This window comes from Calonectris borealis, chromosome 26 (genome assembly GCF_964195595.1).
Source record: "Calonectris borealis chromosome 26, bCalBor7.hap1.2, whole genome shotgun sequence".
NCBI classification, from domain to species: domain Eukaryota; kingdom Metazoa; phylum Chordata; class Aves; order Procellariiformes; family Procellariidae; genus Calonectris; species Calonectris borealis.
Genome location: NC_134337.1, coordinates 1,527,007 through 1,552,460, shown reverse-complemented (window position 1 = coordinate 1,552,460; position 25,454 = coordinate 1,527,007). Strand labels below are relative to the sequence as shown.

Sequence of the window (25,454 nt, the reverse complement as noted above, 5' to 3'; positions counted from 1 at the left end):
TATAGAGCAAGAAGATGTGAATGCCAAAAAGAAAGTGTCTTTGTATACGAGCACAAAAAAGGCACTTTGTTTTGTGGACGCTGTATTTGCAAAGGACTGAGAGAAACACAATACCGAGGCTAGCACCATTAATAAAACAGAGTAGGCACCAGATTATCACACCGCAGTATCTACACATATAATAAATATCTCCAGAACACAGTGTTATTTGCTATCTAAAGCTTACCCCAGCTTATATTTGTAGGTGGGACAGGAACAGAGATCCTCGACATGGTACAAGCATACCAATAATCCGGGCTTACAGGGACAATAAACAGCAGACATGAAACAGGTGGTTTTACACTTTAAGCACTGTCGCTCGTCATCAGGAAACAGCTCAAAAGCCACCCTCTCCGAGTCAGTCACTCCCTGCGAAAGAGTATGTTACATCACTTCAAAGTCTAATGAAGAGGTGATTATTCCAAGCCAAAGCATCAGAAGCTAAATTTACCAAAGGAATAATGAAGTTTAGACAGAAGATATTAAAACCAGGTAGACAGAAATCTTCGTTAATGAAAAACCAGCTATTCTGACTAAATTACAAAAAGAACAAGTATTATTTTAAAGGAGACATTCTGAACAGTACTAATGGGCAGATGCTAAAACAAGATTCACAATAAATGATTCTTTACCCAAGTAGTCCTCTGAAATCAACAGTGCTGCTCAGGAAGGGACTACGTAGCTCTCAGCCACTGACAGCACAGTACGAGTGCCAGCATGTCTTTCACACTGCTGTTTCAAATCTTCCTTCATTCAGTATAATATTATTTCCTACAACTCACCAGTTTATCAACCTTATCGCGCAACCTCTTCTCATCTTCAATCATAATAGCCATGTCTTTCTGAACCGTAGATGCTACCACAACATCAAGAACGTCTGCTTTGGAAGCCATTTTACAGATCATCTCATCATGAGAAAACACACAGTAACGGTTTAGCAGACGGTAATGTTCCACACATTGGCGACCCAATGGTAGCTGCATTGAAAAACATTAAATAAATGAAGAGTTCGTTTTGAAAATTACATTAAGATACTAACTTTTTATGCTACTAATCAAAACCTATCCAAATGAAAGGCCAAGACAAATCCTTCTAGCAACAATATTGATAATGCAGAATGTAAAACTCGAGAAATCAAGACCCTGAGTTCTTGTAAACCAGGACTGCTTATAACTCCTTTACCGTGGACACTGTGGGTGCAAGTTGTTTAGCTGGGTTCACGGGGGAACGCGCTATCTGGAAGAGACCATAATTAGAGGTAACTAAATCACTAAACCGCAGTAGGCTCAGGAAGACCCAAGCTAAAAATACACAGAGGCTAGGAGAGCATCAAAGGGAAGAGGATATACACTTGTCCTACTCTTACCACTCGAGGGATGCCCTGTCAAGGGCAGGTTGCAGGGCACGCCGGACCTTCTTCTCAAACGGTATGTCTGGTTTATGTAGGACACGAACTGTGCCGCCGCATGAGAAATTGCTGACTCCATGGACCATTAAAGTCCCTAACTAACCCCAGGCAGAGTAAACAATTCATTATGAGCTGGGCAGGTTACTGAGAGCTTTACTTTAAGGCTGCCAGGCGGATAGCAATGCTCAGGTTACAATGAGGTTACGTGTTAGAGTCCAGTATGAAATTCATGGAAGGACAAGAGGAAAACCAAAACTAAACCAACCGATACGCGAACACAGTCACAATGCAGAAAGCTTTCTTCCAATTTTAGACATCTCCTACTTCTAAGTGATGTTTTTTAAATCTAGCAATATTTTTAGATGGGCTATATTTACAAATAGCTAAGACCTTTTTGGGGAAAACAAAACATCAGAAGAGGAGTAATTTGAAATATCAGTAGCTTCAAAGGCTCTTTCTGAGATCAGGCAACACTGTGACTGCAAAATCCACTGGGAAGGAGAAATGATTACTTGTAACTTTGGAGCAACTATCCTCCATTTGTTTTTATTTTAAAAAAAGACAAAAAACTTAATAAATTACTATGACCTAATAATTGTAATGTGTGACTATCCCTGTTGTTTCAATGAGCTGAGTGAAGCTTACTGGGAATAAAGTACTGGTCTGTAAACCTTCTGTTTGAACATTAAAACTTTCTGTTCCCTTCTCATTAAGGCATTCTTCCCTAACAACCTACAGCGCCTCTGCTATCCAAGAGGATGTACTCACATCAGATACAATTGTTTTTATTTTTTCCCCAAAAGAACTATGAAAGTCTTCAACTGTTCTTAATGTGTGTTAAATGTATCATGCGATTTAATCACAGAAGCTAAAGTAGGCTTTGTTTTTCAGCTGTAGAAAGCACCTCTTAGAGAATTCCTAGTGCAATAAACAGAAAAATATCATTCCAGCTCTTGATGATTTGAATGGAATTTGGGGACACAAAAGGATTAGATTCTATCAGCACTGGTGCTTCTAGGCATGCACAGGACCTTGCCTACCTCCCGCTGTAAAAGATGTATCAGCCCTAATGTATAATTTCAAACCGACCCTTAGGAACCAGAGAAAGCCCACAGTTCACTACATAAAAGAAATACCTTCAGCAAAGCATTATGCTTCCAGTAATAGGCTCCTTCTGATCTGTGGACTAGATTTGTACATCAGCAGTAAAATATTAGAGCTGTACATTAGCTAGGAACAACTTTGGAACTGCATACTTGATGAAAAACTTTTTGGAACATACCCAATCAACTGTGCAGAAGTTCACAGCTTCAGCAAAATTGAAACCCTGATTGAAGCCACTGTGATAAGCTCTCGGAAAGGTGATCACAAACTCTCCAGCACACTGATTCGTTCGATAAACCTAGGAGAAAAGACAGACAAGCATTAGGTCAAGCCTAAATAGAACTGAAGGCTCTGAAGAGAATATGGATTTCCAACTCCTAGTAACTTCTATGATGACTTCGGATAGTTTTAAGACATAAGCCCAAGAATTACAACTGGCATTTGGTAACTTGTCATGTAAAACCCTAGAAAGCAAAGGGGTTTCATTCAGCCATACCCGCACTCTAAGCCATTTTAAGTCAGCTGTCGGTGCCTTTCGCACTTTGCTCGCTCTGTTGACAGTTACGCAGGTAAAGCACAGGCAAGGCTCTCTTCACCGTGTAGCTGAAGGGGAAGAGAAATTTGGAACCTACTCAAAAGTTCATACTGCTGTAGATCTAATACTTTTGGGGCTAGATAACCAGCAAGAGAGCAGGCAGGTCTTCCTGCATCTTTCCATTTTGGAGTCTCTCACAGCATAGCAGACACCACAAATTTTGCCACTTTTTCCAGATTTTCCTTTAAGTCCCAAGGTCAGCTAGTCAAAAGCTAATTAAGTTGTAAAGGGACATAATTCCCATGAATAATCTAGTATGGAATATGATGGAAACTGATGAAAAATGTTTTTAAATACCTAAGAACTTATCCAGGAAAAATAAGAGGATGTGGATGACAAACAAAGGAAGAATGTGTTTTGCCAGAAACTCTATGCCAAAAAAAATTGTGTCTGATTAGACAGACATAGGAAGAGCTCCTGCCATTGTTGCAAAGGTCGAGACTAAACTTTCCAGCTGAGATACAGAAATAGAAATACACTAAGGTGGATCTCCAGAGAAGAGTTTGCCACACAATTCCAAAAGCAACGATTCCATTGCCCATCTGTTCATACTGGCACATTATACTAGACAAGGAAGATACAACACACATGGAAACTACCACACCATCTCTGTAATAAAAGTGGCTTCAGTTATCAGCTTTGAAGTAGAATTCAGTGCAAATGAAAGAGGGTTGGGTTTGGGGGAGTAGCACAGGAGTCCAACAACATACAGGCACTCCGTGGGCCATCAAAGTATTCGGGTTCATTATGGTGACAAGTTGGTGCAAGAGATCTGGCTGAGATTCAAATAGCTCTGGAGCAAGCTTCTTCATTACATCCTCCAACTGTTCAGCTGCATACCCTGGGGCTCCATACCACGTTTTAGGCTCCCCCCTGCAAGATTATTAAAAAAAGTTAAATATAAGCAATCTTGTATGTTACATTTTCAGTCTTCTGCTTTAAAATACACCATCTCAAAAGAAGGGTATATCACGAGGAAGGAAAGCAAAGATTATGTACCTTCCTGAGCCTTCACATTTTATGCAGGTCCCTCCTCCAGACCTAAGTTTTTAACTGCCTACATTTCTGAGCACATACTTAAAATATTCTGGAGAAACAAAAAGACTGAAGAAGTCCTCAGTGAAGTTCTGCTAATTCCAGCACAACTTCAAAATATAAGCTGTTTGTCTTTTACCATGAACACAAACTCTCTCTTGGATCTAACAGCCAAAGTTCTTTCTGTCTTGTGCATAATTGCCATAAAAGCAACATATAGTAAGCAAAAATTAAACTTCCAAATTACGCAACTCTAAGAGACACAAAAGACATCAAGGAAAAAAAAAAATCCATATCCAGAGTAGGAAGAACTTCTAGCAACAGTTTAACCCAATGCAAGCCAGTTGAGAAGAATCAAGGTTATGCCTATGTGTTCCAACAGGCATTGTTTCAGGTTCACAATGAAGCTGGCTCACTGCACCACAAAGATGAAAATGCCTTTCAATCCCTTAAAAAGAACGATGTTAGAAAAGGTATTTAGAAAAGATGATAACAAACAAATCACATTCTCCCAAGACTCCTCATGAGCTGGCAGAGTAAAGCTGACCCAACATTGTTCTTTTTTTCCTAAATCATAAAGCAACTGGGAGGATTCCAGAAGAAGAGAGTGAAGTATGACTCAAGAAGCATATCCCTCATATCTTATTCCTGTACTCAAACAGCACCTCTGTCACGGTGAAGAGGACAGCGAGAGCGAAGGACTGTGGAAGGGCAGCCACAGCGGTATCACAAGGAGCAGCACAAGTAGGGTCATTACTATGCCGTGTTAAATGACTATGCAGCCTTAGGCCCGGCCATCGTCTCGAAGCTATTCTATGAATTCCTGAAGACCAGCCACAGACGCAACTAAAACCGATACTGGCAGACCCAATACTGGGTTAGTCAAGAATTCTGCTCCTTGATACGTGTCAGTGCCAAGGAATGGATGACAGCAGTTATGAACTGTGCTAAACCTGGACAGGGATACTGGTACCAGGAGTCTCTGGACTTCAGGAGAACAGATAGCGGAGAAAGATACAACTCTAACGGATGTATTAAGGTGTCAGCCTTATGAAGGCAGCAAGCTGCAGAATTGATGAAGGTGACAGTTCTTTCTGCACTGCTACCTGACAGCTCCACATTCCTGCCTTCAGAAATTCTAGCATCAATGATGGTAATTCTTTCTCTGACCAGGACTGACATCTTATTTATTTATTTGCAAGCATCTTTAGAAGCAAAGATTTGGTTTTTCTACTTTTACCATTTCAAGAATTAACACAGCATTTAGAGTCATGCAGGAAAACTATTGCCTTCAACCCTATGAACGGTCTGCTGCTGTAGCCTGGTTCAGTTGGGACTATCTGCTCAAAATACTGTACCCGGATACAAGCACATGGGAACACTGAAGAGGGACATGCCACCCCTGGTACTTCACAAGAATGAGTCCTGCCTTCTGAAGTCTTTTCAGAGTTTGGAGCATTGTCTCTTCACTGGCAGGTCATTAAGATTGACTCCTCTGGCCAAGACCAGTATTAACTTCAACTACATATTGCTCTTGAATAGGCTAAAAAAAACAGATATAAACCTCTAAGTTGAATGGAAATACAGAAGAATATCTGCAAATTAAAGGAAAAGACATCAAGGACATTCATGCTGGAGAAGAACTAAATTAAAAGCAGGTAGGGTTACTTTCACATGTATCTTCGAATGTATGTACATGTGCGTGCACATATACATATATGCACTTACGGATCTTTCTGGCCTTGACTGCAAACACCAATGCAATTTGGGACAAATTATGCAGCACACAATGCCATTCCAACAACAGTGCGGGAAGCTCTCCTAGAAGAAATGAAGTTTCTACCGCAAACAAAAAACCTCCTCTCCTTCCCACAGTTTTCAGTCTGATTGAAGACCCAGACAAAAAAAAAAAAAAGCAAGCAACAAATAACAAGGAAGATCATTTTTACAATGATTTTTACAATGTAATCTTGATCACTCATTAGCCTCACTCAAACAGTTGTTTTCATCATGTCAAGTACTACGGAAGCAAGCGAATTAAGTCACTGACAACTTGGACTGCGCTACAGCAGCAGCAGCTATTTCAAGGAACAGCAACTGAATAACTGACCAAAGAGACGACCTACTGAACAGTAGCTGGGATATGGTTTTACCATTCTGCTGGAATATTTATGTGAACAAGGAAAGGGAAGGAGCTTGACAGGTTTCAGGAAGAGTGACAAGAATAATCCAAACTCTAGAAAAGCTGTTGTAAGGTGAAAAGTTTAAGAAGTTCAATCTATTTAGAATATCAAAGACATGGCAAAGATTTGTCCTGATTACAGTTGAACGAGTGTTCGCTTTGATGAGAAGATTTATGATAGAATGATCTATCTAACAGACAAAGAAATATGCAGGATCCTAAGACTGTTAGTTGAAGCTAGATGATTTTTAAAAAAAACTTGTATGGTTTTTAGTTCTACATTGAGCATAATAAAACATTTGATGGAGTATCTGCTGCATCTCTCATGGATTTTTTTAAAACTGGGAATGGATGTCTCTTTCCAAAATGTGACCTCTTGTCCAAAAGCAAATCAATGCAGGAATCGCACTATGTCAAATTTAACCCTGCTGCTCCAGGATTGCAAGGGTTATTCTGGCCTGAACTCTATGAATCTGGTTTTAGTTCACTAATTAAGAAGAGGAAGGGGGAAAGAAAGGGAGATTGCTTCTCAGGCTGAGTTTATTCCTCAAACTCACCAGTGCAGATAGTTAATCGAATAGCTCCAGTGGTCTTCTATATGCCAACAAAATGAAGAAAAGCACATTCCTACATATAGCCAGGGTAATTTCATTCCACATATGTCTGCAGTGATGTGAGCAAGAACAGACTGCTCCATCACAGGCATGTTGTTTAAATTCCAGCCACTATCAAGGTATTCCTGAAAATTGAACAGAACAGTCACAGGTTTATACAACATGAAGTAAAAAACCCAAGAAGGTAAAACTGCCAAAAGAGAACAGAAGAAAAACATCCTTCCCAATTAAGAAGATGTAAGAAACAGGTCAATGAACCAAAGAGCAAAACCTCCATTGTTTTTGCTCTTTTCACAAACCTTATCTGACCTGCTTTGTTAAAATGAGACTTTTTTTTTTTTTAGTCTGGAAGTTAATAAATAACTTCTAGGATAAATCTGTGGCTTTTAATGTCTGATGACAGCAAATTTTATTTATTCAAAACGCTGATGTAATTCTCCTCTTCAAATACTGTGCCAGATACACAAAACAAACACTTTGCAACACAGTTCCATTATTTTGCTTTGAACTGAAGAGACTTATTTAATGAAGAACTGCAATACAAATATACACAGCGAACTAATAAAGACCTACCTCTTCTTCTGGTCTAACTTTAAATTTCCCACCCCTAACTGGGAAGCCACTGCCAAATTCCTTTGAAGCAATATCAGCTCCATATTCTACTGTCACATCCTCTTCAATGGTACTAACAAGTCTCCAGAATTCTTTTTCAACCAGCTCGGTAGGGACCATCTAGGTATCAGAAGAAGAAAAACAAGGAGTACATACTCAGAATCAGTATATAAAAAGCACGTGCATAAAAGCTATCTCAGGGAGGAATCTCCATTAGCTTGAAGCATTTCCCCATTTCAAAATCGCTTCAGCAAGAGAAAAAAAAAAATGCAGCAGAAGCGTGGTTCCACGCAGCACATGCTGCTTCTTTGTTCTCTCACAAATGGGTGATAGTTAGAGAGTATTCTCTTTCTTACAGACACTTCTTCAAAAGTGAAAAAAAAACCCCAAGCCACCAGTGGAACAAGAAACCACAACACCAGCAAGAACAAGGATTCACTGATGTAAATGAGAACCTCTGATTTGGGATTTCATCCCATTCAAAAAGGGAATTCCGCCCTCCCCCTCAAAAGTTATATATATTTTAACTAAGCACAAAAATTGAGGTCTACATTATGGCGTCTGGATAAATACATGAACATACATGTACTGGCATGTTAAAATAGTCTGACTTGAATGCATCTGCCATTTCTCCAAACGTGCGAAGGGTATAGTCTCTTGCTGCTTGTTCAAAACCAAACGCTTCTTGAGGCTTATTACACTCCTGCAATTGAAATGATAATTATTTCTACAATGTATTAATAAGACAATCTGTGCTCAGATTTTACACAAATGGGCTACTATTACAGCATCTGATGGGAAAGCAGGCAGGGCACCTGACCAAAATGAAATGGCTGCCCCAAGTGGCACAGTCAGAAGAAGAAACTACTCTACCTAATTCACCAAACCACAATATTTATTTATTGATAAATCTACGTAAACATTAATGAAGTAACATGCCTAATTTCTCCTTCCTCTAGTAGAGCTAAGCAAAAAAAAGAAAGATGCATAGATCTCCACACTGAAGCACCCAGTGTGACTCCAATTTTAAATAGAGAGGAAAGGTGCCAACTAAAATCCAATGTATTCTTTAGAATTTTAGCAATGCTAAGGGAGATCAACTTTTGGCTCCAAAATATTAAGCGATAGCTTTGCCATTTGAAGCATGTCCAGTGTTCATTTTAGCTTTACCCTCTATCACCCTGTTTGCACAACCTTAAATAATAACAAATTGTATTTTCAATCCCTAGGATCAAGCTAAAGAAAAAAACCCACAAAATAAAAAATAACCTTCAGCCTAACTTTTATGGTTTGTCGAATTACCTGAGCCAAACACTGGGGACACCTCCAGTCCCCTTTGGGAACATCATGAAGGGGTGGAATTAAACAAAAAGTATGGTAGCTGTCATCGCAGCCATCACACAACAGGAGACGGTCCTCATCGTTACCACTGCCACATAAGAGACATACGTACAAATCCACCTGTAACAAAAAATTGCCAGAGTGGGAATTCGAGCACTTAAGGTAACTCACGGTGAAAGAGCAGTTTGGTAACTCAGTCATCTGGGACATTTGCCAAAGCTTATTTTTACTTTATCTCTGAAATTGGAAATGAGACAAGCAAACACAAAATATTTATGTAAAAGTTTAAATAACCCCCCTCTGTGATTTAAGGAAGGACCACAAGCGTGGCCAGCCCTTCCAGGTACTTTTGCTCCAAATGACACACGACTTGGTTCAGTGGCCAGCATAGTTTAAACCAGCAGTACTGGGATCCAGCAGGTATAATACAACACAAGACCTGTTGGTGGCTCACAAATCCCTTTTCTTGTTGCTGTCACGTGCAGCATGTGTGCACAGATGTTTCATTCTCCTCTGAGACCAACTGTTTGGAGCCTCAGAAGAGAGAAAGGGATTCCTCCTGATGGGAGTGCTCCTCTTTTTGCCCAGAGATACTGGCCAAGACCTTAATTTTAATTTGGAAAGGCACCAGCTTCCCAGCAGAGCTACGTGCTTTTAGGCAGGGGGCAGCTGTTAAAGGAGTCCCATGGAAGTCACCCACAGCATCTGCCGGGCCCAAGGAAAAGGTGCCCACTCCAAAGGTGGGAGGGGTTGTCTGCTCCTGTCCTTCACCACACCTTCATTAGCAACAGCCTGGAAGGCTCTTCTCAGATACAGAAGAGAGCTGCGAGGACAAGCAGACCCTGTAGTCTCATGTTGTTAAAAAAAGAAGCAGCATCTCCTGCTCCTCCCTGCAAGCTTTTTTTTGTTTGGGGGTGGGGGTGTCAGGCTTCTAGTACTTGCACATTTCCTTCTCAGGTACCTCGCTATACGTGTGGATTAAACGAAGAGCATTTTGGGGTTTCGGAAGGACCCAGGTAGTAGCATGGACAGAAAGAATCTCAGTATCATCTTCTCAAAAGTGAGACAAACTACCATCGCTTTCAGTTGGGGGTTTTTTTGGAGGGGGGATGGTGGTGTGCAGAGAGTTGGAGCAGGAACAGGGTCGTTTTTTTTAAGAAGCATTTGAACATCAAAGCTTTCAAGTTAGTGCTGAGATTGCGGAATCAGTGGCAGGTCTGCTGGAGAGCCGGGTGCCAAAGCTCGCATTAAGCTCCCTTGAGGTTAAAGAGCAATGGGGAGAGAGATCACAGAACCAGCACTTCTATTCGGACTCTTCTTTCAAAATGCTTATTTTGAGACTGTACCTTGGAGACAGAAAACAAGTTACTTTAGTTATAGATAGTGAAACTTAACTATACTGTTATTTTCAGCTTTGTAACAGCATGAAGCTTTACGAGTATGTATATTCCAGCAGGCACAGATACTGCTTTGTTTCAACAACAGGGTTACATGAAGAATACAAAGGGGTCCTTAGTGTAATACAAATGACATGAGATTTCGCTACATACCCAAGAGAAACCCAGAAACACCTGCAATCAATATGAAGCAGCAGGAAGGCAGGGCGTACTCACAGCATTAGTGGGTTTTTTCGATCGGACTTTGGATTTGTCTTTCTCTGGCTCCCCGGCATGTTCCCTCTTCTCGGGAAGTTTCACTGTGCTAAGCATTTCCTTTTCTGGTGCAACAGAAAAAAAAATAGGGTATTAAAGTGTTTCAATGCTTAGCATTACTTGTTATTATTTATTTTATTTGTTATTACTTGTTAGACTGCATCACTCCAATTTATGTGTTGAATTACTTGTTATTCCATACACACACTAGTTTTAGTTCGCTTAAGGCAAGATTTGAACACCTGCAATGCCTACAGAAGCCTGTATTATCAGAAAAACCAAGCATGCCATCACGAGCTAGCAATGACTATCACAGCCCACATTTTCTGAGTGGGTATTTTAAATCCCATTTAAATTAATTTAGATTACATTATGAGTATCTTCATAAGCTAAGATTTTGTTTCCATGTGGTGTTAACAAATGTGGTTGAATTACTCCATCAATTTTACAGCAGCATGTCACATGGAGACATGAAACAACACTACAGCTTCCCACGATGATCTTCACACTTCAGTTTCTTGTAGTGGTAGCTTTCATGATAACCTGTCGCCAAAGATGAGCATGCAGCAGGAGTGGCCTGACAAAGCAGCAGTTCCTCTACATTCTTACACTCCTACCTAATTTGGGCATATCTCTACTCAAGTCTTCATTCCTGACATTATAAAAACCCAAAAAACCACACACTCAAATCCATGCAAAAGAGTGGGGAGAATCCAAGGGCTCTGGTGCTGAAGACAAGGGAGCAATGAAGTTCTTAGCTAAGGTTACGAGTGAGCTAGAGACCTTTACACCTGGACATGAGACAGTCCGAAGTCTTGGAGTCTGAGAGCTAACAAAGATATTAAAGAGAAGAGTCTATCAGAGATTTATGCATTAAAAAACTGTCTAGAGCTTTTTCCTTCTACACTTCAGGGAGAAAAAAGAAAAAAGGTTAATGCCTAGAGACACTCCTTAAAGAAAAAAGTTATCAAATTAAAAAAGACCACAATCTACACAAATTCTTGAAACAAAAAATTTTGAACAAACAAAGGAGACTGACAAACTGCTTAGTTAATCTCAATTATTAAGTAGTTGTAAATGGCTCCTATATTTGCCTTCCATGTTATTTGTCAACCAGCTTATTCTTCTGTTTGATGGCATTAAACACTTCTTCTCCATCTGAAATTATTATTTCTTAGGGACAGATAACAACAGACTCAGGACTATTGATAGAAGCAATCTAAAAATCATATTATGGGAACTTAATGGTAAAGTTCACCACATACCATCTTTTGCCTTCATGAGTTTCATTTCCTGATTTCAAACTCAAATTATTTCCTAAAAGTGCCTGAAATCTGACACATTCTTAAAAGAGTTTCCTCTATTTAAAGCTAGTGGATTGAAGCTAGCTATTTAAAACACAAAATAGAAATATGACTCAAATCTCATTTCTGATTACTCCATAAGAGACACTGAAGTTTAAAAAAGCAGAAGTTGTTTTCTTTTAAACTGAAAATATCTTCTTCTCGAAGAAAACTCAACCACTTACAAAACAAACAACGATTTCAAAGCCATAAAAGAACTTTTACAATAAATTCCAATTTTAAAATTAAGTTAACAGAAGTGTTTTTTAAAAATACTTTGCATTGTTCCAACTGCTGAATTTAACTCTGGTCTTAAAACAAGTTTGTACAAAGTACAAAGAAATTGCATTCACATTTTGTTTCACTCCCCACTTGCCACTCACCATTTTCACACTTTGGAGGTGCACATCCCATTCTACGTCTCAGATTATGAGTTCTGGCTTCTGGAGGGTCAGAGTCAGTTTTAATACTGGTTGCCTTAAGAAAGGGAAAAAAAAAAAAAAAAGAAAAAAATCAGTAATGTCCTTAGATGGAACACTTTGGTTTTACACTTGTATTTGAGAAAATGTTCACTGCCATCTAAACGCACGGCTGCTTGCCCAAGTACGGACCCACGATTTTGGAACACAGCTAGCCACTGCATGGCACGCTGCAGGAAAGGCTGCGTGCCTGAAGGGACCCAACCCCCCTCAACTCCTCCCGCCCCCCAGAGCTGCTTTGGCTCCGAAGAAGGGAAAAAGCTGGTTATGTCCAACACTCAGAGTCCTAAGAAGAGCGTGCCTAGTAAGATCTAAATAATTCTCTGCAAGTCTCTACAGCTGAGGAACTTTGGTGGCAGACCCTGCAAGGTTTTAAAACACACATTTCAGCATCTCAGGAGCTGAGAAAAGAACTGGCGGGGGGAGAGGGGGGAGACAATTTTGACTTCCAAATTAAAAAAAAAATATTTCTTCATACAATTCTTAATCCACTCTGATAAGTGCCAAGAGAGGACTGCAAAGGTTCAGAGAACAAGCTGATGTGAGACACAAACACTTCACTGATGTACAATGGAGGTCTTAAAACTGGTAACCTGACTTGTTCTAGGAAAAAGCCAGGCAGATGGAAGTTAGATAAAGACTTTGGGGACTTCATTTAAACTCAAAGAACCATTCTATACTTACAAACAAATAAATAAATCTAAAAAGGCAACCTGAATTTCTGAAATACTTGTATTCAATTATTTAAAAAAAAAAAGAGTTCAGAGAAATAACACAGGGAACAACCTGGAGAGATTTGAAAGGAAATCCTACAAAAAGCCTGTGCCAGTAACAATACCATGGTTTTAGTTTGATTTCAGTGGAACTTGGTAAGAATCAAAGGAGCAAAAAACTTCGGGCTTTCATAGATCTTCTTTTACTCTTGAGAAGCAGAACATACTCCGGTCTTCTAAGCAGGGAACTCGGTGTATGGTGGAGCTTTCAACACAAAATAATGTTTTTCCATTTAATTCTTGTATTTCTTCCCTGAAGTTTTGAGACTGTGGAGAACAATTCTCAAATCCCTCAGCGTAAGGACGGGTTTCTCCAACATTGTATTTTTTTTAAGCCTAATTTCTTAATGAAACGAGGTCATGCAACCACTCTCTTGCTACTCACACAAGTCAGTCCACTATCAACCACTCCCTGAACCCCAGGGAACGGGACTTGTTGGCCTAGCGCTCCAAGCACGACTTCCAGCCTGAACGCATCAGGTTTTCAAAGGGCGGGGTTTGTTCTTGTTCTGTTTGGGTTTTTTTGGTAGGCTTTTGTTTGTTTGTTAGTTTTGGATTTTTACAGAGGTGGTTTTGACATTATTTCCCCTTCATTTTTGGTGTTCTCTTTGTCCAAATTACTGTCTCCATGAGAGAGGCAGAGGTCCCATTGATTAAGATACGCAAAAAAAAACCCTGCTCATTATATTTAGTAATACTGAACCAGGATCAGTTTGCACTGATCCTCAAGAAATGCAGTTACAGATGCCCCATCTTCTGCATCTTTAACTTCTATGAGTTACGTCCGTATTCTGTGCTTAAGCCTATATTTAGCTTCACAAGAGTAGCTCTTTTTTTCAGCCTTAGCCTTTTAGCGTATCGATTCATCTCACTTTCACTTCCGCAGCATTGTTCTGGTCTTTTACACTTTTCTACATCAAGCATCTAAATACTTTGCATTTCAAAACCAGCCTATGACTGTCATTGCCCTTTTCCTTTCCAATTATGAACATTTTCTCCTAAGTGTTTACTAAACAGGTAGGAAAGGGCAAGGTAAAACTGTCTGCACCTTACAATTGCAAAATAACACTTATCCCACAAGCTGTATTTTTTGCTAATACGAATAATTTACCGTACTTTCCTGTAGTTCACTTATTTTAAAGGTTTATAGTAGATGGTTAGCCTTTGAAAAGCAGGAAATGTCGAACTGGTAAACATGAGAATGAACTTAGGTTTTACAATTTAAGACACTGACAAATCCTTGTATATCTCGTTAGTCCAAAAAGTCGGGACACATTAACCAAACATTACTCCTTTGCAACCAGGTCAGCGCAAAAATCAACCGTGTGCAGCTTCAATGAAGAATAAAATGGATTTCATCAACTTGGCTGACTTTGTACTGAAATGGAACAGGAACACTCACGTTAACAAATCTTAACTTTTGGAAATCATTGTCTTAAAGTACTACAGCTCCTTCCTAAGTCTAAGGAGGAGCGAGTCAGTCCATGCTGCTTAATTCAGCCTTAGCTCTGTATGTTTCAATTCTATTCTTAAACAAGTATTTTCTTTCCGCAAAAATTAGGTGTATGACATCAGCAGTGCTCAGGGAAAGAGCTGACAGGGTAGCCTTGCATTTTGGCTAAGAAATGACAAAAACATGCACTCTTTGTTAGTCAATGTCGCCTGACACCACTGTCAGAGAAACAGATAAAATTTTAGTGTATATTTGCCCCGCTGTTAACCTTTAAAGGATACGTGAGAACGAGCATCTTTCAACCACAGGCAGATACTTCAAATGGAAAGTTTCAGGTCAAACTACTGAGGTTTTCTCAGAATTACATACCTATTTGTAACCGAGTATTTGAGAGGAAAAGCTTTAGAAAACCTTAATTGTAACTTATTAACCAAGAATAATTATAGGCAGAATTTGCAACAAGTAAGCTGTACTACTTAGTAATAATAAAGACCAAGACTAGAACAACGGGAGTTAATAGAGAGTCTGAAATGAACTTAAATAGAAAGAAATCTGGGTTATAAACACAGTCAGTCAACCATGACCTTCCTAGCTCATGATGTCACCCCTAGTAAGACCGTCTCCTGGGAATAAGCCTCCCCTACCCTTCATCTGCTCAAACTAAAGAAATAGTGAACTCTCTGAAGGCAGGAACACCAGTCTGGAAGGACTGAAGTCACAGTAGAACGGTCTTCCAGCAAAGGAGACACACAGTGATCTCCTAAAGTATGTCTTCACAGGAGAACTCTATGCAGATATAATCAATAAATTTTATGCTTATCCAAATAAATATAATTTCTTAAGCATATGTAAGATTAATCCTGTTTGATTGTACAGAACCATACAGACTTAATGTTACGCAATTTTTTCCTTATATTACATGGTGAATGTACAGCAAATTGATAGAACTCAGAGTAAAAAAATTAAATACAACAGTGCTAATGTTGTAACAAAAACCTTCTCTGCTCTAACATCTGGCTTCAACTGGTGAAAGATTTACAGAAACCTCCCAATAGATTTAAAGAATAACTACTGTTTACTGCCTGTCCTCTGAGGAAATGACAGAGATCAAAGCTGCAAAAGACAAGCTTCATTTCTAGAATTTGTCACCTGTATTTTAACCTATGAGCCCCATATTATTTATAAATTATGCTAAAAACATTATTATAGCGTACACACTCATAACTACCGTATAAGTGGAACAGCTTCAGTACAAAAGCCTCTCACAACTCCCAACCACAGTAACACACTTTTTGAAGTATCACACAATCCTTACCATGTTATTTATAATTTATGCATTGATAAATATTTATGTAGTTTAACAATGACAAAGAAAAAGTTAAACAGCTCTTTATTATGCATATACATTTAGCGATCTGATTTAAATAAAATTTGTCCTGTAACTTAGCTAAAACCTGTTGTGCCATGTGGCTAGGCAAACTACCACGGCATTACGATTTCAAGCTCGGTCGCCGCAGAGCATTTACCCATGTAAAGACAGATTATCTCACCTCTGCTCTCAGGCGTTTTGCTCGACGAGCAGGTGGACAAGTTTCAGATGGCTGAACAGACTGTCTCTGGGGAATATCGTGGGGCTTGTATTCCTTGTCCTTTGTGTCACTGGTGAGATCTGGTTTCTGCAAGCACTAGAGAGACACAATTTGATTACTTAATTTTTGCCTCCACTTCTAATAAAAACTTTGTGTAGAACAATTTCCTGGCTAATGTGAAAGAATGTAGACAGGGCGTTAATAATTACAGTGCTGAGTTAATAAAAACAGTATTTATGACAATTGTAACATTACCTATTTGAACAAGTCACAAAATCACTTTTTCCTGCCTTTTTACTGAATGCGATAACCATAATAAAGGATCTTATATAAAGCTGAAGTCATCCTTTAAATTTTATGAGTACCAAACATTCCTCTATGGGAATACCAATACCAATTCTTCTAGCAGATGGTGCTTTTGGAGACTGTATCAACAGCATACTGGAAAGTGCTATAGTGTCCTCAGGTTGCATTACTGTAATGTTAAAGTACAAAGCAATATAAAAGTAAATTACAGCCTATCATATATCCCCATCTTCAGACAAAATCGTATTTTATTTAAGAACATTGCAGAAGTTACATTCCTTATATATTTTGGAGAGGACAACACTGCTGCATGAATAAAGGGCAGAAGGGAAGAAGATGCAAGAACAGTTTTAGTTCTTTCAAGTCACTGACTGAACACATTTAATTGCTGAAAACTCTGCATAGAATTGGCAAGAAAAATAACAATTAATGACAATTCCAATTTTGTCAAGCCACACAAAATTCAGTAACAGCAGACAAAATATAAGTTTTTAATGAGTAAACAACGAATCCTGAAGAAAGAAAAAAGTCTTATGTTGTCAGAAAGTATTTCATATAAATTGCTGGATCCCCAGTTCCTCAGTTAACATCTGTTCCCATCACAAGCATTTTCTCAGCAAGAGAGAAACAGGACAGGAACTGCAAGAGGACCACTGCAGCGGCATAAGGACTGATGCTCTGTAGACAGACTTTCAGAAAGAAATGATACTCAGAAGGGGGGATGAAGGAGGAAAAAAGACAAGTCCATGCTGAAAGAAATATGTATTTAACAAAAGAGAAGTATCAGTCAAGGGTAGCAGGATATCACTATCTATAACCTACAGACAGTCCACAACACTGCTCAAAGAAACCTCCAGAATTTCTATTTTATTTTCTATTTTATTTAGGACTGCTTTCGATCTCAGACTTTGTAAGCTCTAGACTTATTCTTTGAAAGCAGGTGTCTGAATTGATTTCAACACACACAAATTAAATACACACACAAACCCACCCAACTTTGCAGCTTACACACAGGAGCACTAAGTCCTGGCTGATGCTCAAAGTTGGGCATGTCCTGTGCTGTGTACTTGGAGACCACAGAGCACTGCAGCGAGGTCTTCAGAAGAGCTTAAAGCTCGCTCTGAAAGAAGATGATGTGAGTTATTCCACATTAACATCAGTGGGTGAAAGTCACAAGTAACAATTTCTCAGGACAAAAAAAATGGACAAGCAGAAAAGGCGAGTGAGTAGGAAAAATACGACAATGAGAACAGAAAAGCAAATAGACTAATGCTAGACAGGACACTGCCAAATTTAATGACTTTTGTAAATTCTGGTTCTCTGAATCATGTCCTCGTGTGAAATCCAAACCTTTCACTGAAAAAATAGTTTCTACAAATTCTAGTAACAGAGGACGTATGATCCGTGAAAGCAAGTATCTAGAAGACAAACAGCTTCTCCTAAACAAAAGGGCAATGAAATCTGGAAAGAAAAACAACAAATAGCCTAACTTACCTCACTGCAGTGGAGTGTCCAAGCAAAAAAAAAAAAAAAAAAAAAAAAAAGAGCACTGTTCATTGAAAAAAAAGCCCAGAAGACATTTTCTAAATATTGAGGTTTCAACAACTATTTAAGCAGAAACATCTCCCAGTGCCTCAGTAATCTGAAGGCAAGGCAGTAGTATGAAATGGCTGTTAATTAACATTTTCAATTGTACCTAGAAGAAGAACTAGCAAGTGTAAGTCCTGTCTTAAGGACGGGAATTGCTCTGAACCTACTTTACTCCTAGACTGACCTAATCAACTGCAAGCATAGGGCTTTAACCAAGGACACTAGCTGCAATTTCTTCAGTCCTTTCCTCTCCCAACTAGCAGAGACTTTTTGGTAAGGTTAAGCTTCTATCAAATCTACCATAGGCTCATCCTACATACTGTGATCTAGATTGTGATCACGACCCCATATTCTGAGAAGATGGTTGCATATCTAATCCTTGAACTCCAAATGGTGGCAGGGAGCAAGTTAAAAGCCCATCAGCTGAAACCATTAAGCAGCAGCTCCTTCGCTAGGCAGTCGAAGGACACAGCAGGGATGTTCACAAGGCCTCCAGGATGTCAAAAGATGGAAAAAAATACAGGGATACAATTAATCTCCTCCAGGTTCAGATGTTTATGAAGTAGTAATTTACACATACACAAATCACCCAGGCTCCCTGTACTTGCTGAACACAACTGGTCTACCCCTGCTATGTATCCACTTGAGCGTAAGAACCATCACACATAAGAGGTGCTTATTTTTCTCCAGTAACAATAAAGGGTCCTAGAGAACTCTCACACAGAAACATCTTTATTAGAGGCATACACATATAAATCTTTGGACATATGAATCCCACTAGGACATTTATGCCTTAGTTTGGGAAAGATTCCAGACCCAGAATTGCTGAACCCGTTGTATTCACTGAAAAACAGACCACCACAAGACCACCTCTAGCCACCCCAAACCGTAGCTGCATTTTAAATCATGCAAACATCTGGGCAATACATCACCAAAGATGCATTGACAGAAGACTCCGGACACCTCACTTCATGTAGGGGGACATGTATCCCTCTGGGCATATAGCGTGATTCTGTAGTATCATACTGATGGTTACTATTGCTAAGAATGTAAGTGAGGCACAGATCGTAAGAACCAGTACGCGAATGCGTTTACTGCAACTACTCTGGAGCCAAACACCCAAGACCTGTCCAGTCCAATGTTTCAAGATAAGAATAAAATAAATACACCCCTGTGGAGAGCTGCTTTCAGTATTAGAAACTGGCTGATTTAAGAAATTTTTGCTGTTTGACTGAACAAGAGCTTTAATAAAAACATGCTATCTGTTCACCTCTGAGCAGCTCCAGATACTTTCACTATTTTAGTATGCATATAGAAATATCTCCAGTTGGGATATTTGCAAAGTAACTCCTGAAGCCAGTTTAACATATATTTAAGCCACACATAAACAAATTAATGCTATCCACAGATCTGGATGAGATTTAAGTTATGGCATAGTCATCAGTGGAAACTACACCATTCCATATTTCCAGCTTTTGCAGAAAAAAGTCAATGAATATTGCAAGTACTACCAATTAAAAAAATTTCAAAAAAATCGGTGAGTGCAAGTACTAATCTTTTACGGATGATCATCTTGGCTGCATGAAGACTTTCTCAAAAGGCTTGTTGAAATATCGCAAGAAGGAACCACACATCTCAAACTGACAGCTGTCAAATCGAATAGCTACATCTTCTCCAAAAATAAAAGTCACAGATGCTTAGATTCCCAGTAAAGCACTGAATAGACATACAATAAAACGGACACCTACACAAGAAGCATCTGGGAAAGCACCACTTACTGAGAACACATGGAAGAAAGCCAAAAAGAATCTCATCTGAGATTCTTCCTCAAAAATGTATTGCAAAACAAACTCAGTTGGAAGACAACATTGTCAGGAAGAAAAGAAAAGTCATCAAATCTTAGAGTGAAAAGTGAGCTAAACCAACATATTTCTGTGGATTCTCTCAGTTCATTGAAAATACACGTCTCTGTCACATGTGGGAGGGGAATATTTTAACAGCTGGGGGGGTGGGTGTGTGTTAAAAAAATTAAGTTAATCGTACCTACATAGCTTTTCCAGAACTGCATCCACTAAACACATCAGTTTGGAACAAATGTCAGGTGCCCATTGCAAGAGAGAGCTTGGAAAGTTACATTTGAAAAGAAGCATGACCTCCTCTGAGAAGGCTTTTCCCTTCTACAAGGGTCCACTACTGAGAAACCCATGAACGTAAACATCAACTGCGTGATAAGACACTCGCAGGGGAGTGTGGTACCATGTTAACTGTTTTACAACTTTTAATTAGATCTTTCCCTGTGCAATTGCACCTCCAATACATGAAAGCAAAGCGAGGTGTCACAAAACACACCAGCTTCAAAAAAAAAAAAAGAGAATCCACAGTTTTCAGAACTAATAAAAATGCAAAGTTTTCAATGAAATGCCTTCAGAAAATGGTGTTGCTTTCCATTGCTTAACATCAATGTGTTTGAGGCAAGGCAAAATATTTTTGAGGCAAGGCACGGAGATTTTTATCTTCAACTATATTTTGTTCTTATCCTCCATTTGTAAAACACTCAAACCTACATAAGTTAAATTATGTTTTCTGAAGGGTTTGCACAATCTAGCTGAAAAAATTATCTAGTTCTTCACTGAAAAAATTATCATCACTAGCTAAGTAAAAAGCCTTCAATTCCAACCTTTCTTGACTTATGTCAAATCCCTCCCTCATTTTGGTAGCTTTATGTAAAAGGCTAGTGTTGATCTCTGTGGATTAAGACATGCTTGTAAGAGTATTCAGGCTTTCACTGCTTAAAAAAGGTCGATACTCCACTCTTTAAAAGATCATCATGGTAAGAGTGTTGGAAACTGCAACCTATTTTGGTTCTCCAAATAAATGACTATTGCTCTGTAAGAAAAGCCCTATTCTTCACTAGAGATTACGCTGCTTCCACTCTGAACCAACCCTGAATTTGTTTTAATGGCCAAATCTAAGCAGGAAGGATGAAGATTTAAGCTCGAAAGAAGTCAAAAGCCATACTGTTAACTACACTGCAACATCCATGAAGCCTTCTTGAACTTGGACACCCTTAACGAAAGCAAGGTGAGTTACTGCCACAAAACTGCCATGGTTTTATATAGTCCCTCAGTCACTCTCTGTACAAGTGATACAGACCCATAGCACTCTTGTATCAGAGAGATGGACCTATAATGATCTGTGAAAAAAGTATTTCGCATTTGACAAAACAGCATTAAAGAAATCGTTATAGGAAGGCTGAAATGTCTGTCATCATGACGCTTCTGAAAACTGCGGAGAGAAAATACCAAAAGGTAGTATTCAAAGCAGTCAGTAAGAGGTTACCTTGAAGAGTAATTCTAAAAACTTTACTTTTGATTAAAAGTTTGCCTATGGCTTTCTGAATTGCTTGCATCAACACCACAGATTGCATCTTGTCACCTGCATGCCATAAAGCATAAAATGCAGTCTTTGGAAATGTTCCATCAATAACTCAAAAATAACAGACTGGCTGCTAAAATAATTGGACTTCAGTTGGCTTCAACGTAGCTTACCAATAGGCTTGCTCCAGACTGGAATAAGTTGTAAGGATACAGAATGCGCTCGTAATGCGCACGGATGTGAGAACCCACGGCTTTGCCAGGAGCGAATCCCATCCTAGTGGCTATTTTGGTCCATTTTCTCTCCTTGCAAACTACATCAAATCCTCCTTCTTCTGCAACTAGCTAAAAAGTGAAAACAAAACAGTCATATTTAATACTAAAATTATCATCATTTAAGGAAAGCACTGCTAGTTTAAAAGAAAAGACACCACCAGAATTGCTATTTTAAACCAGAAAAACATAGATTAAACCCCTCTCCCCACCCCCCCAAAAAAAACCCCAACCACAAACAACCCAAACCAAAACATGAAAGTTGTTTATAAAGCTATAACTGGAACATGTAAGATATAACCTATTCAGGAAGTGTAAACTTGTTGAATTACTTTACAAACAAGTCAGCACCTTTATTAAATGACCAAACCGTAATTCAGCCTAATTTTGAGAATTTGTCTGGCTGCAATTTGTCACGCCTCTACTTTGTATTCCAATACAACTTTTTAGCACAGTACAATCAGTTGTTCTCAGTGGAACAAGTACTATGAAATACACTCAAAATCAACAAAATAAAAACTAACCTAAACATAAAGAGACGGAGAGAACATACCCTTGGGGTCAGTGAATCCCATCCCTTGCTATCAGAATACGTAAACTTCTCCAGAAGTTTAACAAGCTTCATCCTAAAAGTAATTGGATTTTTTCTCCCGCATTTCTAATGGAAAAATCTTGTTCTCACTGCCGTCATTGTTCAGAAGCTTCCTTCAGTTAAGCCTAAGTTTATTCTTGACCAGTTTGTATCCAAGTTCAACTTTGAAGAAGAGCTGGAAATTTAATTTGATCTCCTAGCTCACATGAAAGCTCCCACAATACTATATTTCCTACTATTTTGTCACATTAGCTATGTTAGGTTAAACAAAGTAATACTTTTTCCAGCTTAGATATACCCCAAAATTTCCCTTGAACAACTGTGACACCATCCCAGAAACTGAGATAACACAACATCTTTTTAGGAAGAGTTTCTCCCTTGTAACAGTCCTACCCTGTTAAGCTGAAATAAATCCAAGATCTTCCTCTCCACGTGTGGAATTTTCAGCGTACATCCTTGAAGCTCCCAAAACTTTGCAATCTGGTCCAGAAAATTCAGCTTTACACGAGTTTGGGCCTGAAAAAAAAAACAAAAAAAATGAACTGCATACTAAATGCAGATTAAGCAGTGTTTATAATGTTGCAGCCTCAGTTGCCTGCCTGGCTTTTCCCTCTGCAAGTGTAATTTTGCATTTTTCCCTCTTGTCATATGCAGGAAAAAAAAATTCCATACGGATCCCGCCAGTCTTTCCTCCAGTAATTTTTTGTTAACTTTTACTGCGTTTAGAAAAGTACTTTTTGAGAACAGACAAGCAATGAGTTATTACTGCTAAAAACTACCTAAACTAGCTGCATTGCTAGGATTTATTACATTTATTAATAGTTTGTTACAATTTGGTTTATTTGTAATAAACCAAAAAGAAACCAATGGTTTTGGTTTATTACAAAAAAAACCCCAACAACCCACACACCAAAGAAACAAACAAACCGACCCCCCAAAAAACACACCAAAAAAAGGGGGGTTTTGTCAGCCCTTTTCACTCCCAACTGCATTGGTTTCATTTTTATGGCTATAAGCCGCTCAGGGCAAGGAAAGCCAACTAGTCTGTTTGCACAGCAATTCACACAGAAGGATAATTGGACTGTTGCTGTGTTAGAGTAGTAGCTTAGCCTTTAATTCTGACACATTTCATTGTTATCACATTTTCTATTCTTAAGGTAAAAAATGGCCATGTCTATTCAGACTAGATTGCTCTTAAACTCCAGAGAGCTCTGAACCAGCTTGCATCCACACAAATCCCTTTCTTTTTTAGCATCCGAAGCCAGCACTTACCCTGGCCCTTCACATAACCACATCAGGACTTTAGAAAGCAAGCATCATGAGAAAAATCAGGCAGGCAAGGAGTCACCGTCAGTCCCATTCGTACCAGTAGCAAGCTCACCAGGACTCCTCGCCACTCCCTCCTTCTAGGCTGAATTCATGAAAGCAGTGAATGAAAGTGCTTGCGAACAGCAAGTTTCGCACCAACTGAATCCAGATTTTGTAATTGTTTCTTCCAAACGGCTTGTTATTTTTAAAACACTCTGTAAATGTTTCATCTCTTCTACTTTTAAAAGATGCTGTATGCGTGCAAAATGCAGACACAAATCTATGGTACTTGAGACTTTGAGTTTAACCACTTATAAGCACCTCTGTGTGGAAAAGGCCTGAATTATGTTCCTTTAATGACTATTAACTTTACTTTTTAAGCTTGGTATGTTTTTAACAAGTTTCTGAAACAGATGAATTTCTGTGCTAATTAAAAACTGATGTTCAGAGGTTCTGAGTGCTGCCAGCTCAAGTCAAACACAGCTCATGGTCAATCCACTGGAAAACACCGCCTCTCAAAAAAACATTTAAACATTTTGGAGCAGAAGCAATGCTCAGCTTTACAGTTTACCTCTAGTTCATTGAGCCTCTGGATCCTCGGTGTGAAGTGAAGCTTATCGACATCACATGCAAACGGAGGCTGCCAGTCCTGGAAAAACAGAAGAGCTTCATCAAAAGACCAGGAAAACGAAGGAAACTTCTCTATACGCCAGTCAAAAGCCAGGTAAGCCCGAAGCCCGAAGAGGTCTCTGTGGTTTCCAAGCCCTCCTCAGCCCTAAGCGGTGCAGCACGTGCCCCCCCAGCACCCGGCAGGATGCCAGCAGGGAGGCTGCCCAGCACCTCCCCGCAGGCGAGGGCTGCATCCCAGCCTCTCAGCTCTCGCCCCCCCCGCGCTCCCAGCTGTGGTGAGGTCTACTTTTGTTTCCAAATGACTTCATGTGGAACAAGCCTAGAAAGCAGGAAAAAAATTAAATACGCCGAGTTAACTCCTGCCAATCTCATTGTCCGCCCCTTAAATATTTCATTGTGCCTTCAGAACAGGCAGATATTGAAACCACAGAATAAATGACATTTGGGGACTAAGGACCTGTCCTCAAAGACAAGCCTTCAGTCGCACACCGAGTCAAGTCCATCTTCTCCCCACCCACCCGGGGTAGCCAAAGGCCACTCGCCCCAGTCTCATGGCAACCGTCGCCCGCCCAGGCCCGTTCCCAAAGCAGGGCCGTACAGCCGCTCGGGCTGCGTCTGCCGCACAGCCAGAGCAGAGCTCCACGGAAGTGCTGCCGCCGCGCAGGTCAAACCCAGCTCTTCCAACGGGAGTAACCGGAACTCAGTTACAACTCTGAGATAGGATGTCCCTCCTGTTAGCAAACTCAGTATGTTACCATGCAAAACACAGAACAAAGTGAAGTTTGGTAAACCATGATCCAAAGTGTAACAGCTGTCTGGATCGGGAAGACCAACATTTGACAGCAGAGACTTTAAATGCTCATGAAGGACAAATGCATCAGTTAGTATTCATAAATGCTGGTCTCCAAAACAAACGGCAGCTGCGCTAAAAAACAGAAAAAAAGCTTTTTTTTCTTAATTCCTTGACTGCAAACATTCAGGAACACCTGGAACATGATCAATTAAAAAAAAGATTATTATTACTTTGACAAAATACCTGCAACTGGTAGTGTTATTTATAAATAGAACTATAAAGCAATTTTATCTTTTAGATCTCTGACATCTATCACATGCAGTTGGTTTGGCAATACACAGCTTCACGAAACCAAATTAGATTTGATTT

General features: G+C 39.4%; 1 protein-coding gene across 2 annotated transcripts in view; it reads right to left on the bottom strand.

Annotated features, from left to right (window-relative positions):
• Nucleotides 1–25,454, bottom strand: part of KDM5B (lysine demethylase 5B) — a 58,286-nt gene that overhangs the window by 21,453 nt on the left and 11,379 nt on the right. For both annotated transcript variants that reach the window (XR_012677371.1, XM_075174356.1), the window contains exons 2-15: nt 24,234–24,311; nt 22,748–22,870; nt 21,664–21,834; nt 16,181–16,315; nt 12,309–12,402; nt 10,544–10,647; nt 8,892–9,050; nt 8,173–8,292; nt 7,551–7,709; nt 6,921–7,102; nt 3,857–4,019; nt 2,730–2,849; nt 822–1,016; nt 227–408 (exon numbers count right to left, since the gene is read on the bottom strand). Coding sequence is in view for 1 of the 2 variants with exons in the window: in XM_075174356.1 (XP_075030457.1) it covers nt 227–408; nt 822–1,016; nt 2,730–2,849; nt 3,857–4,019; nt 6,921–7,102; nt 7,551–7,709; nt 8,173–8,292; nt 8,892–9,050; nt 10,544–10,647; nt 12,309–12,402; nt 16,181–16,315; nt 21,664–21,834; nt 22,748–22,870; nt 24,234–24,311 (1,985 nt within the window). In the remaining variant the exon portion in view is untranslated. The remainder of the gene's footprint in view (nt 1–226; nt 409–821; nt 1,017–2,729; nt 2,850–3,856; nt 4,020–6,920; nt 7,103–7,550; nt 7,710–8,172; nt 8,293–8,891; nt 9,051–10,543; nt 10,648–12,308; nt 12,403–16,180; nt 16,316–21,663; nt 21,835–22,747; nt 22,871–24,233; nt 24,312–25,454) is intronic.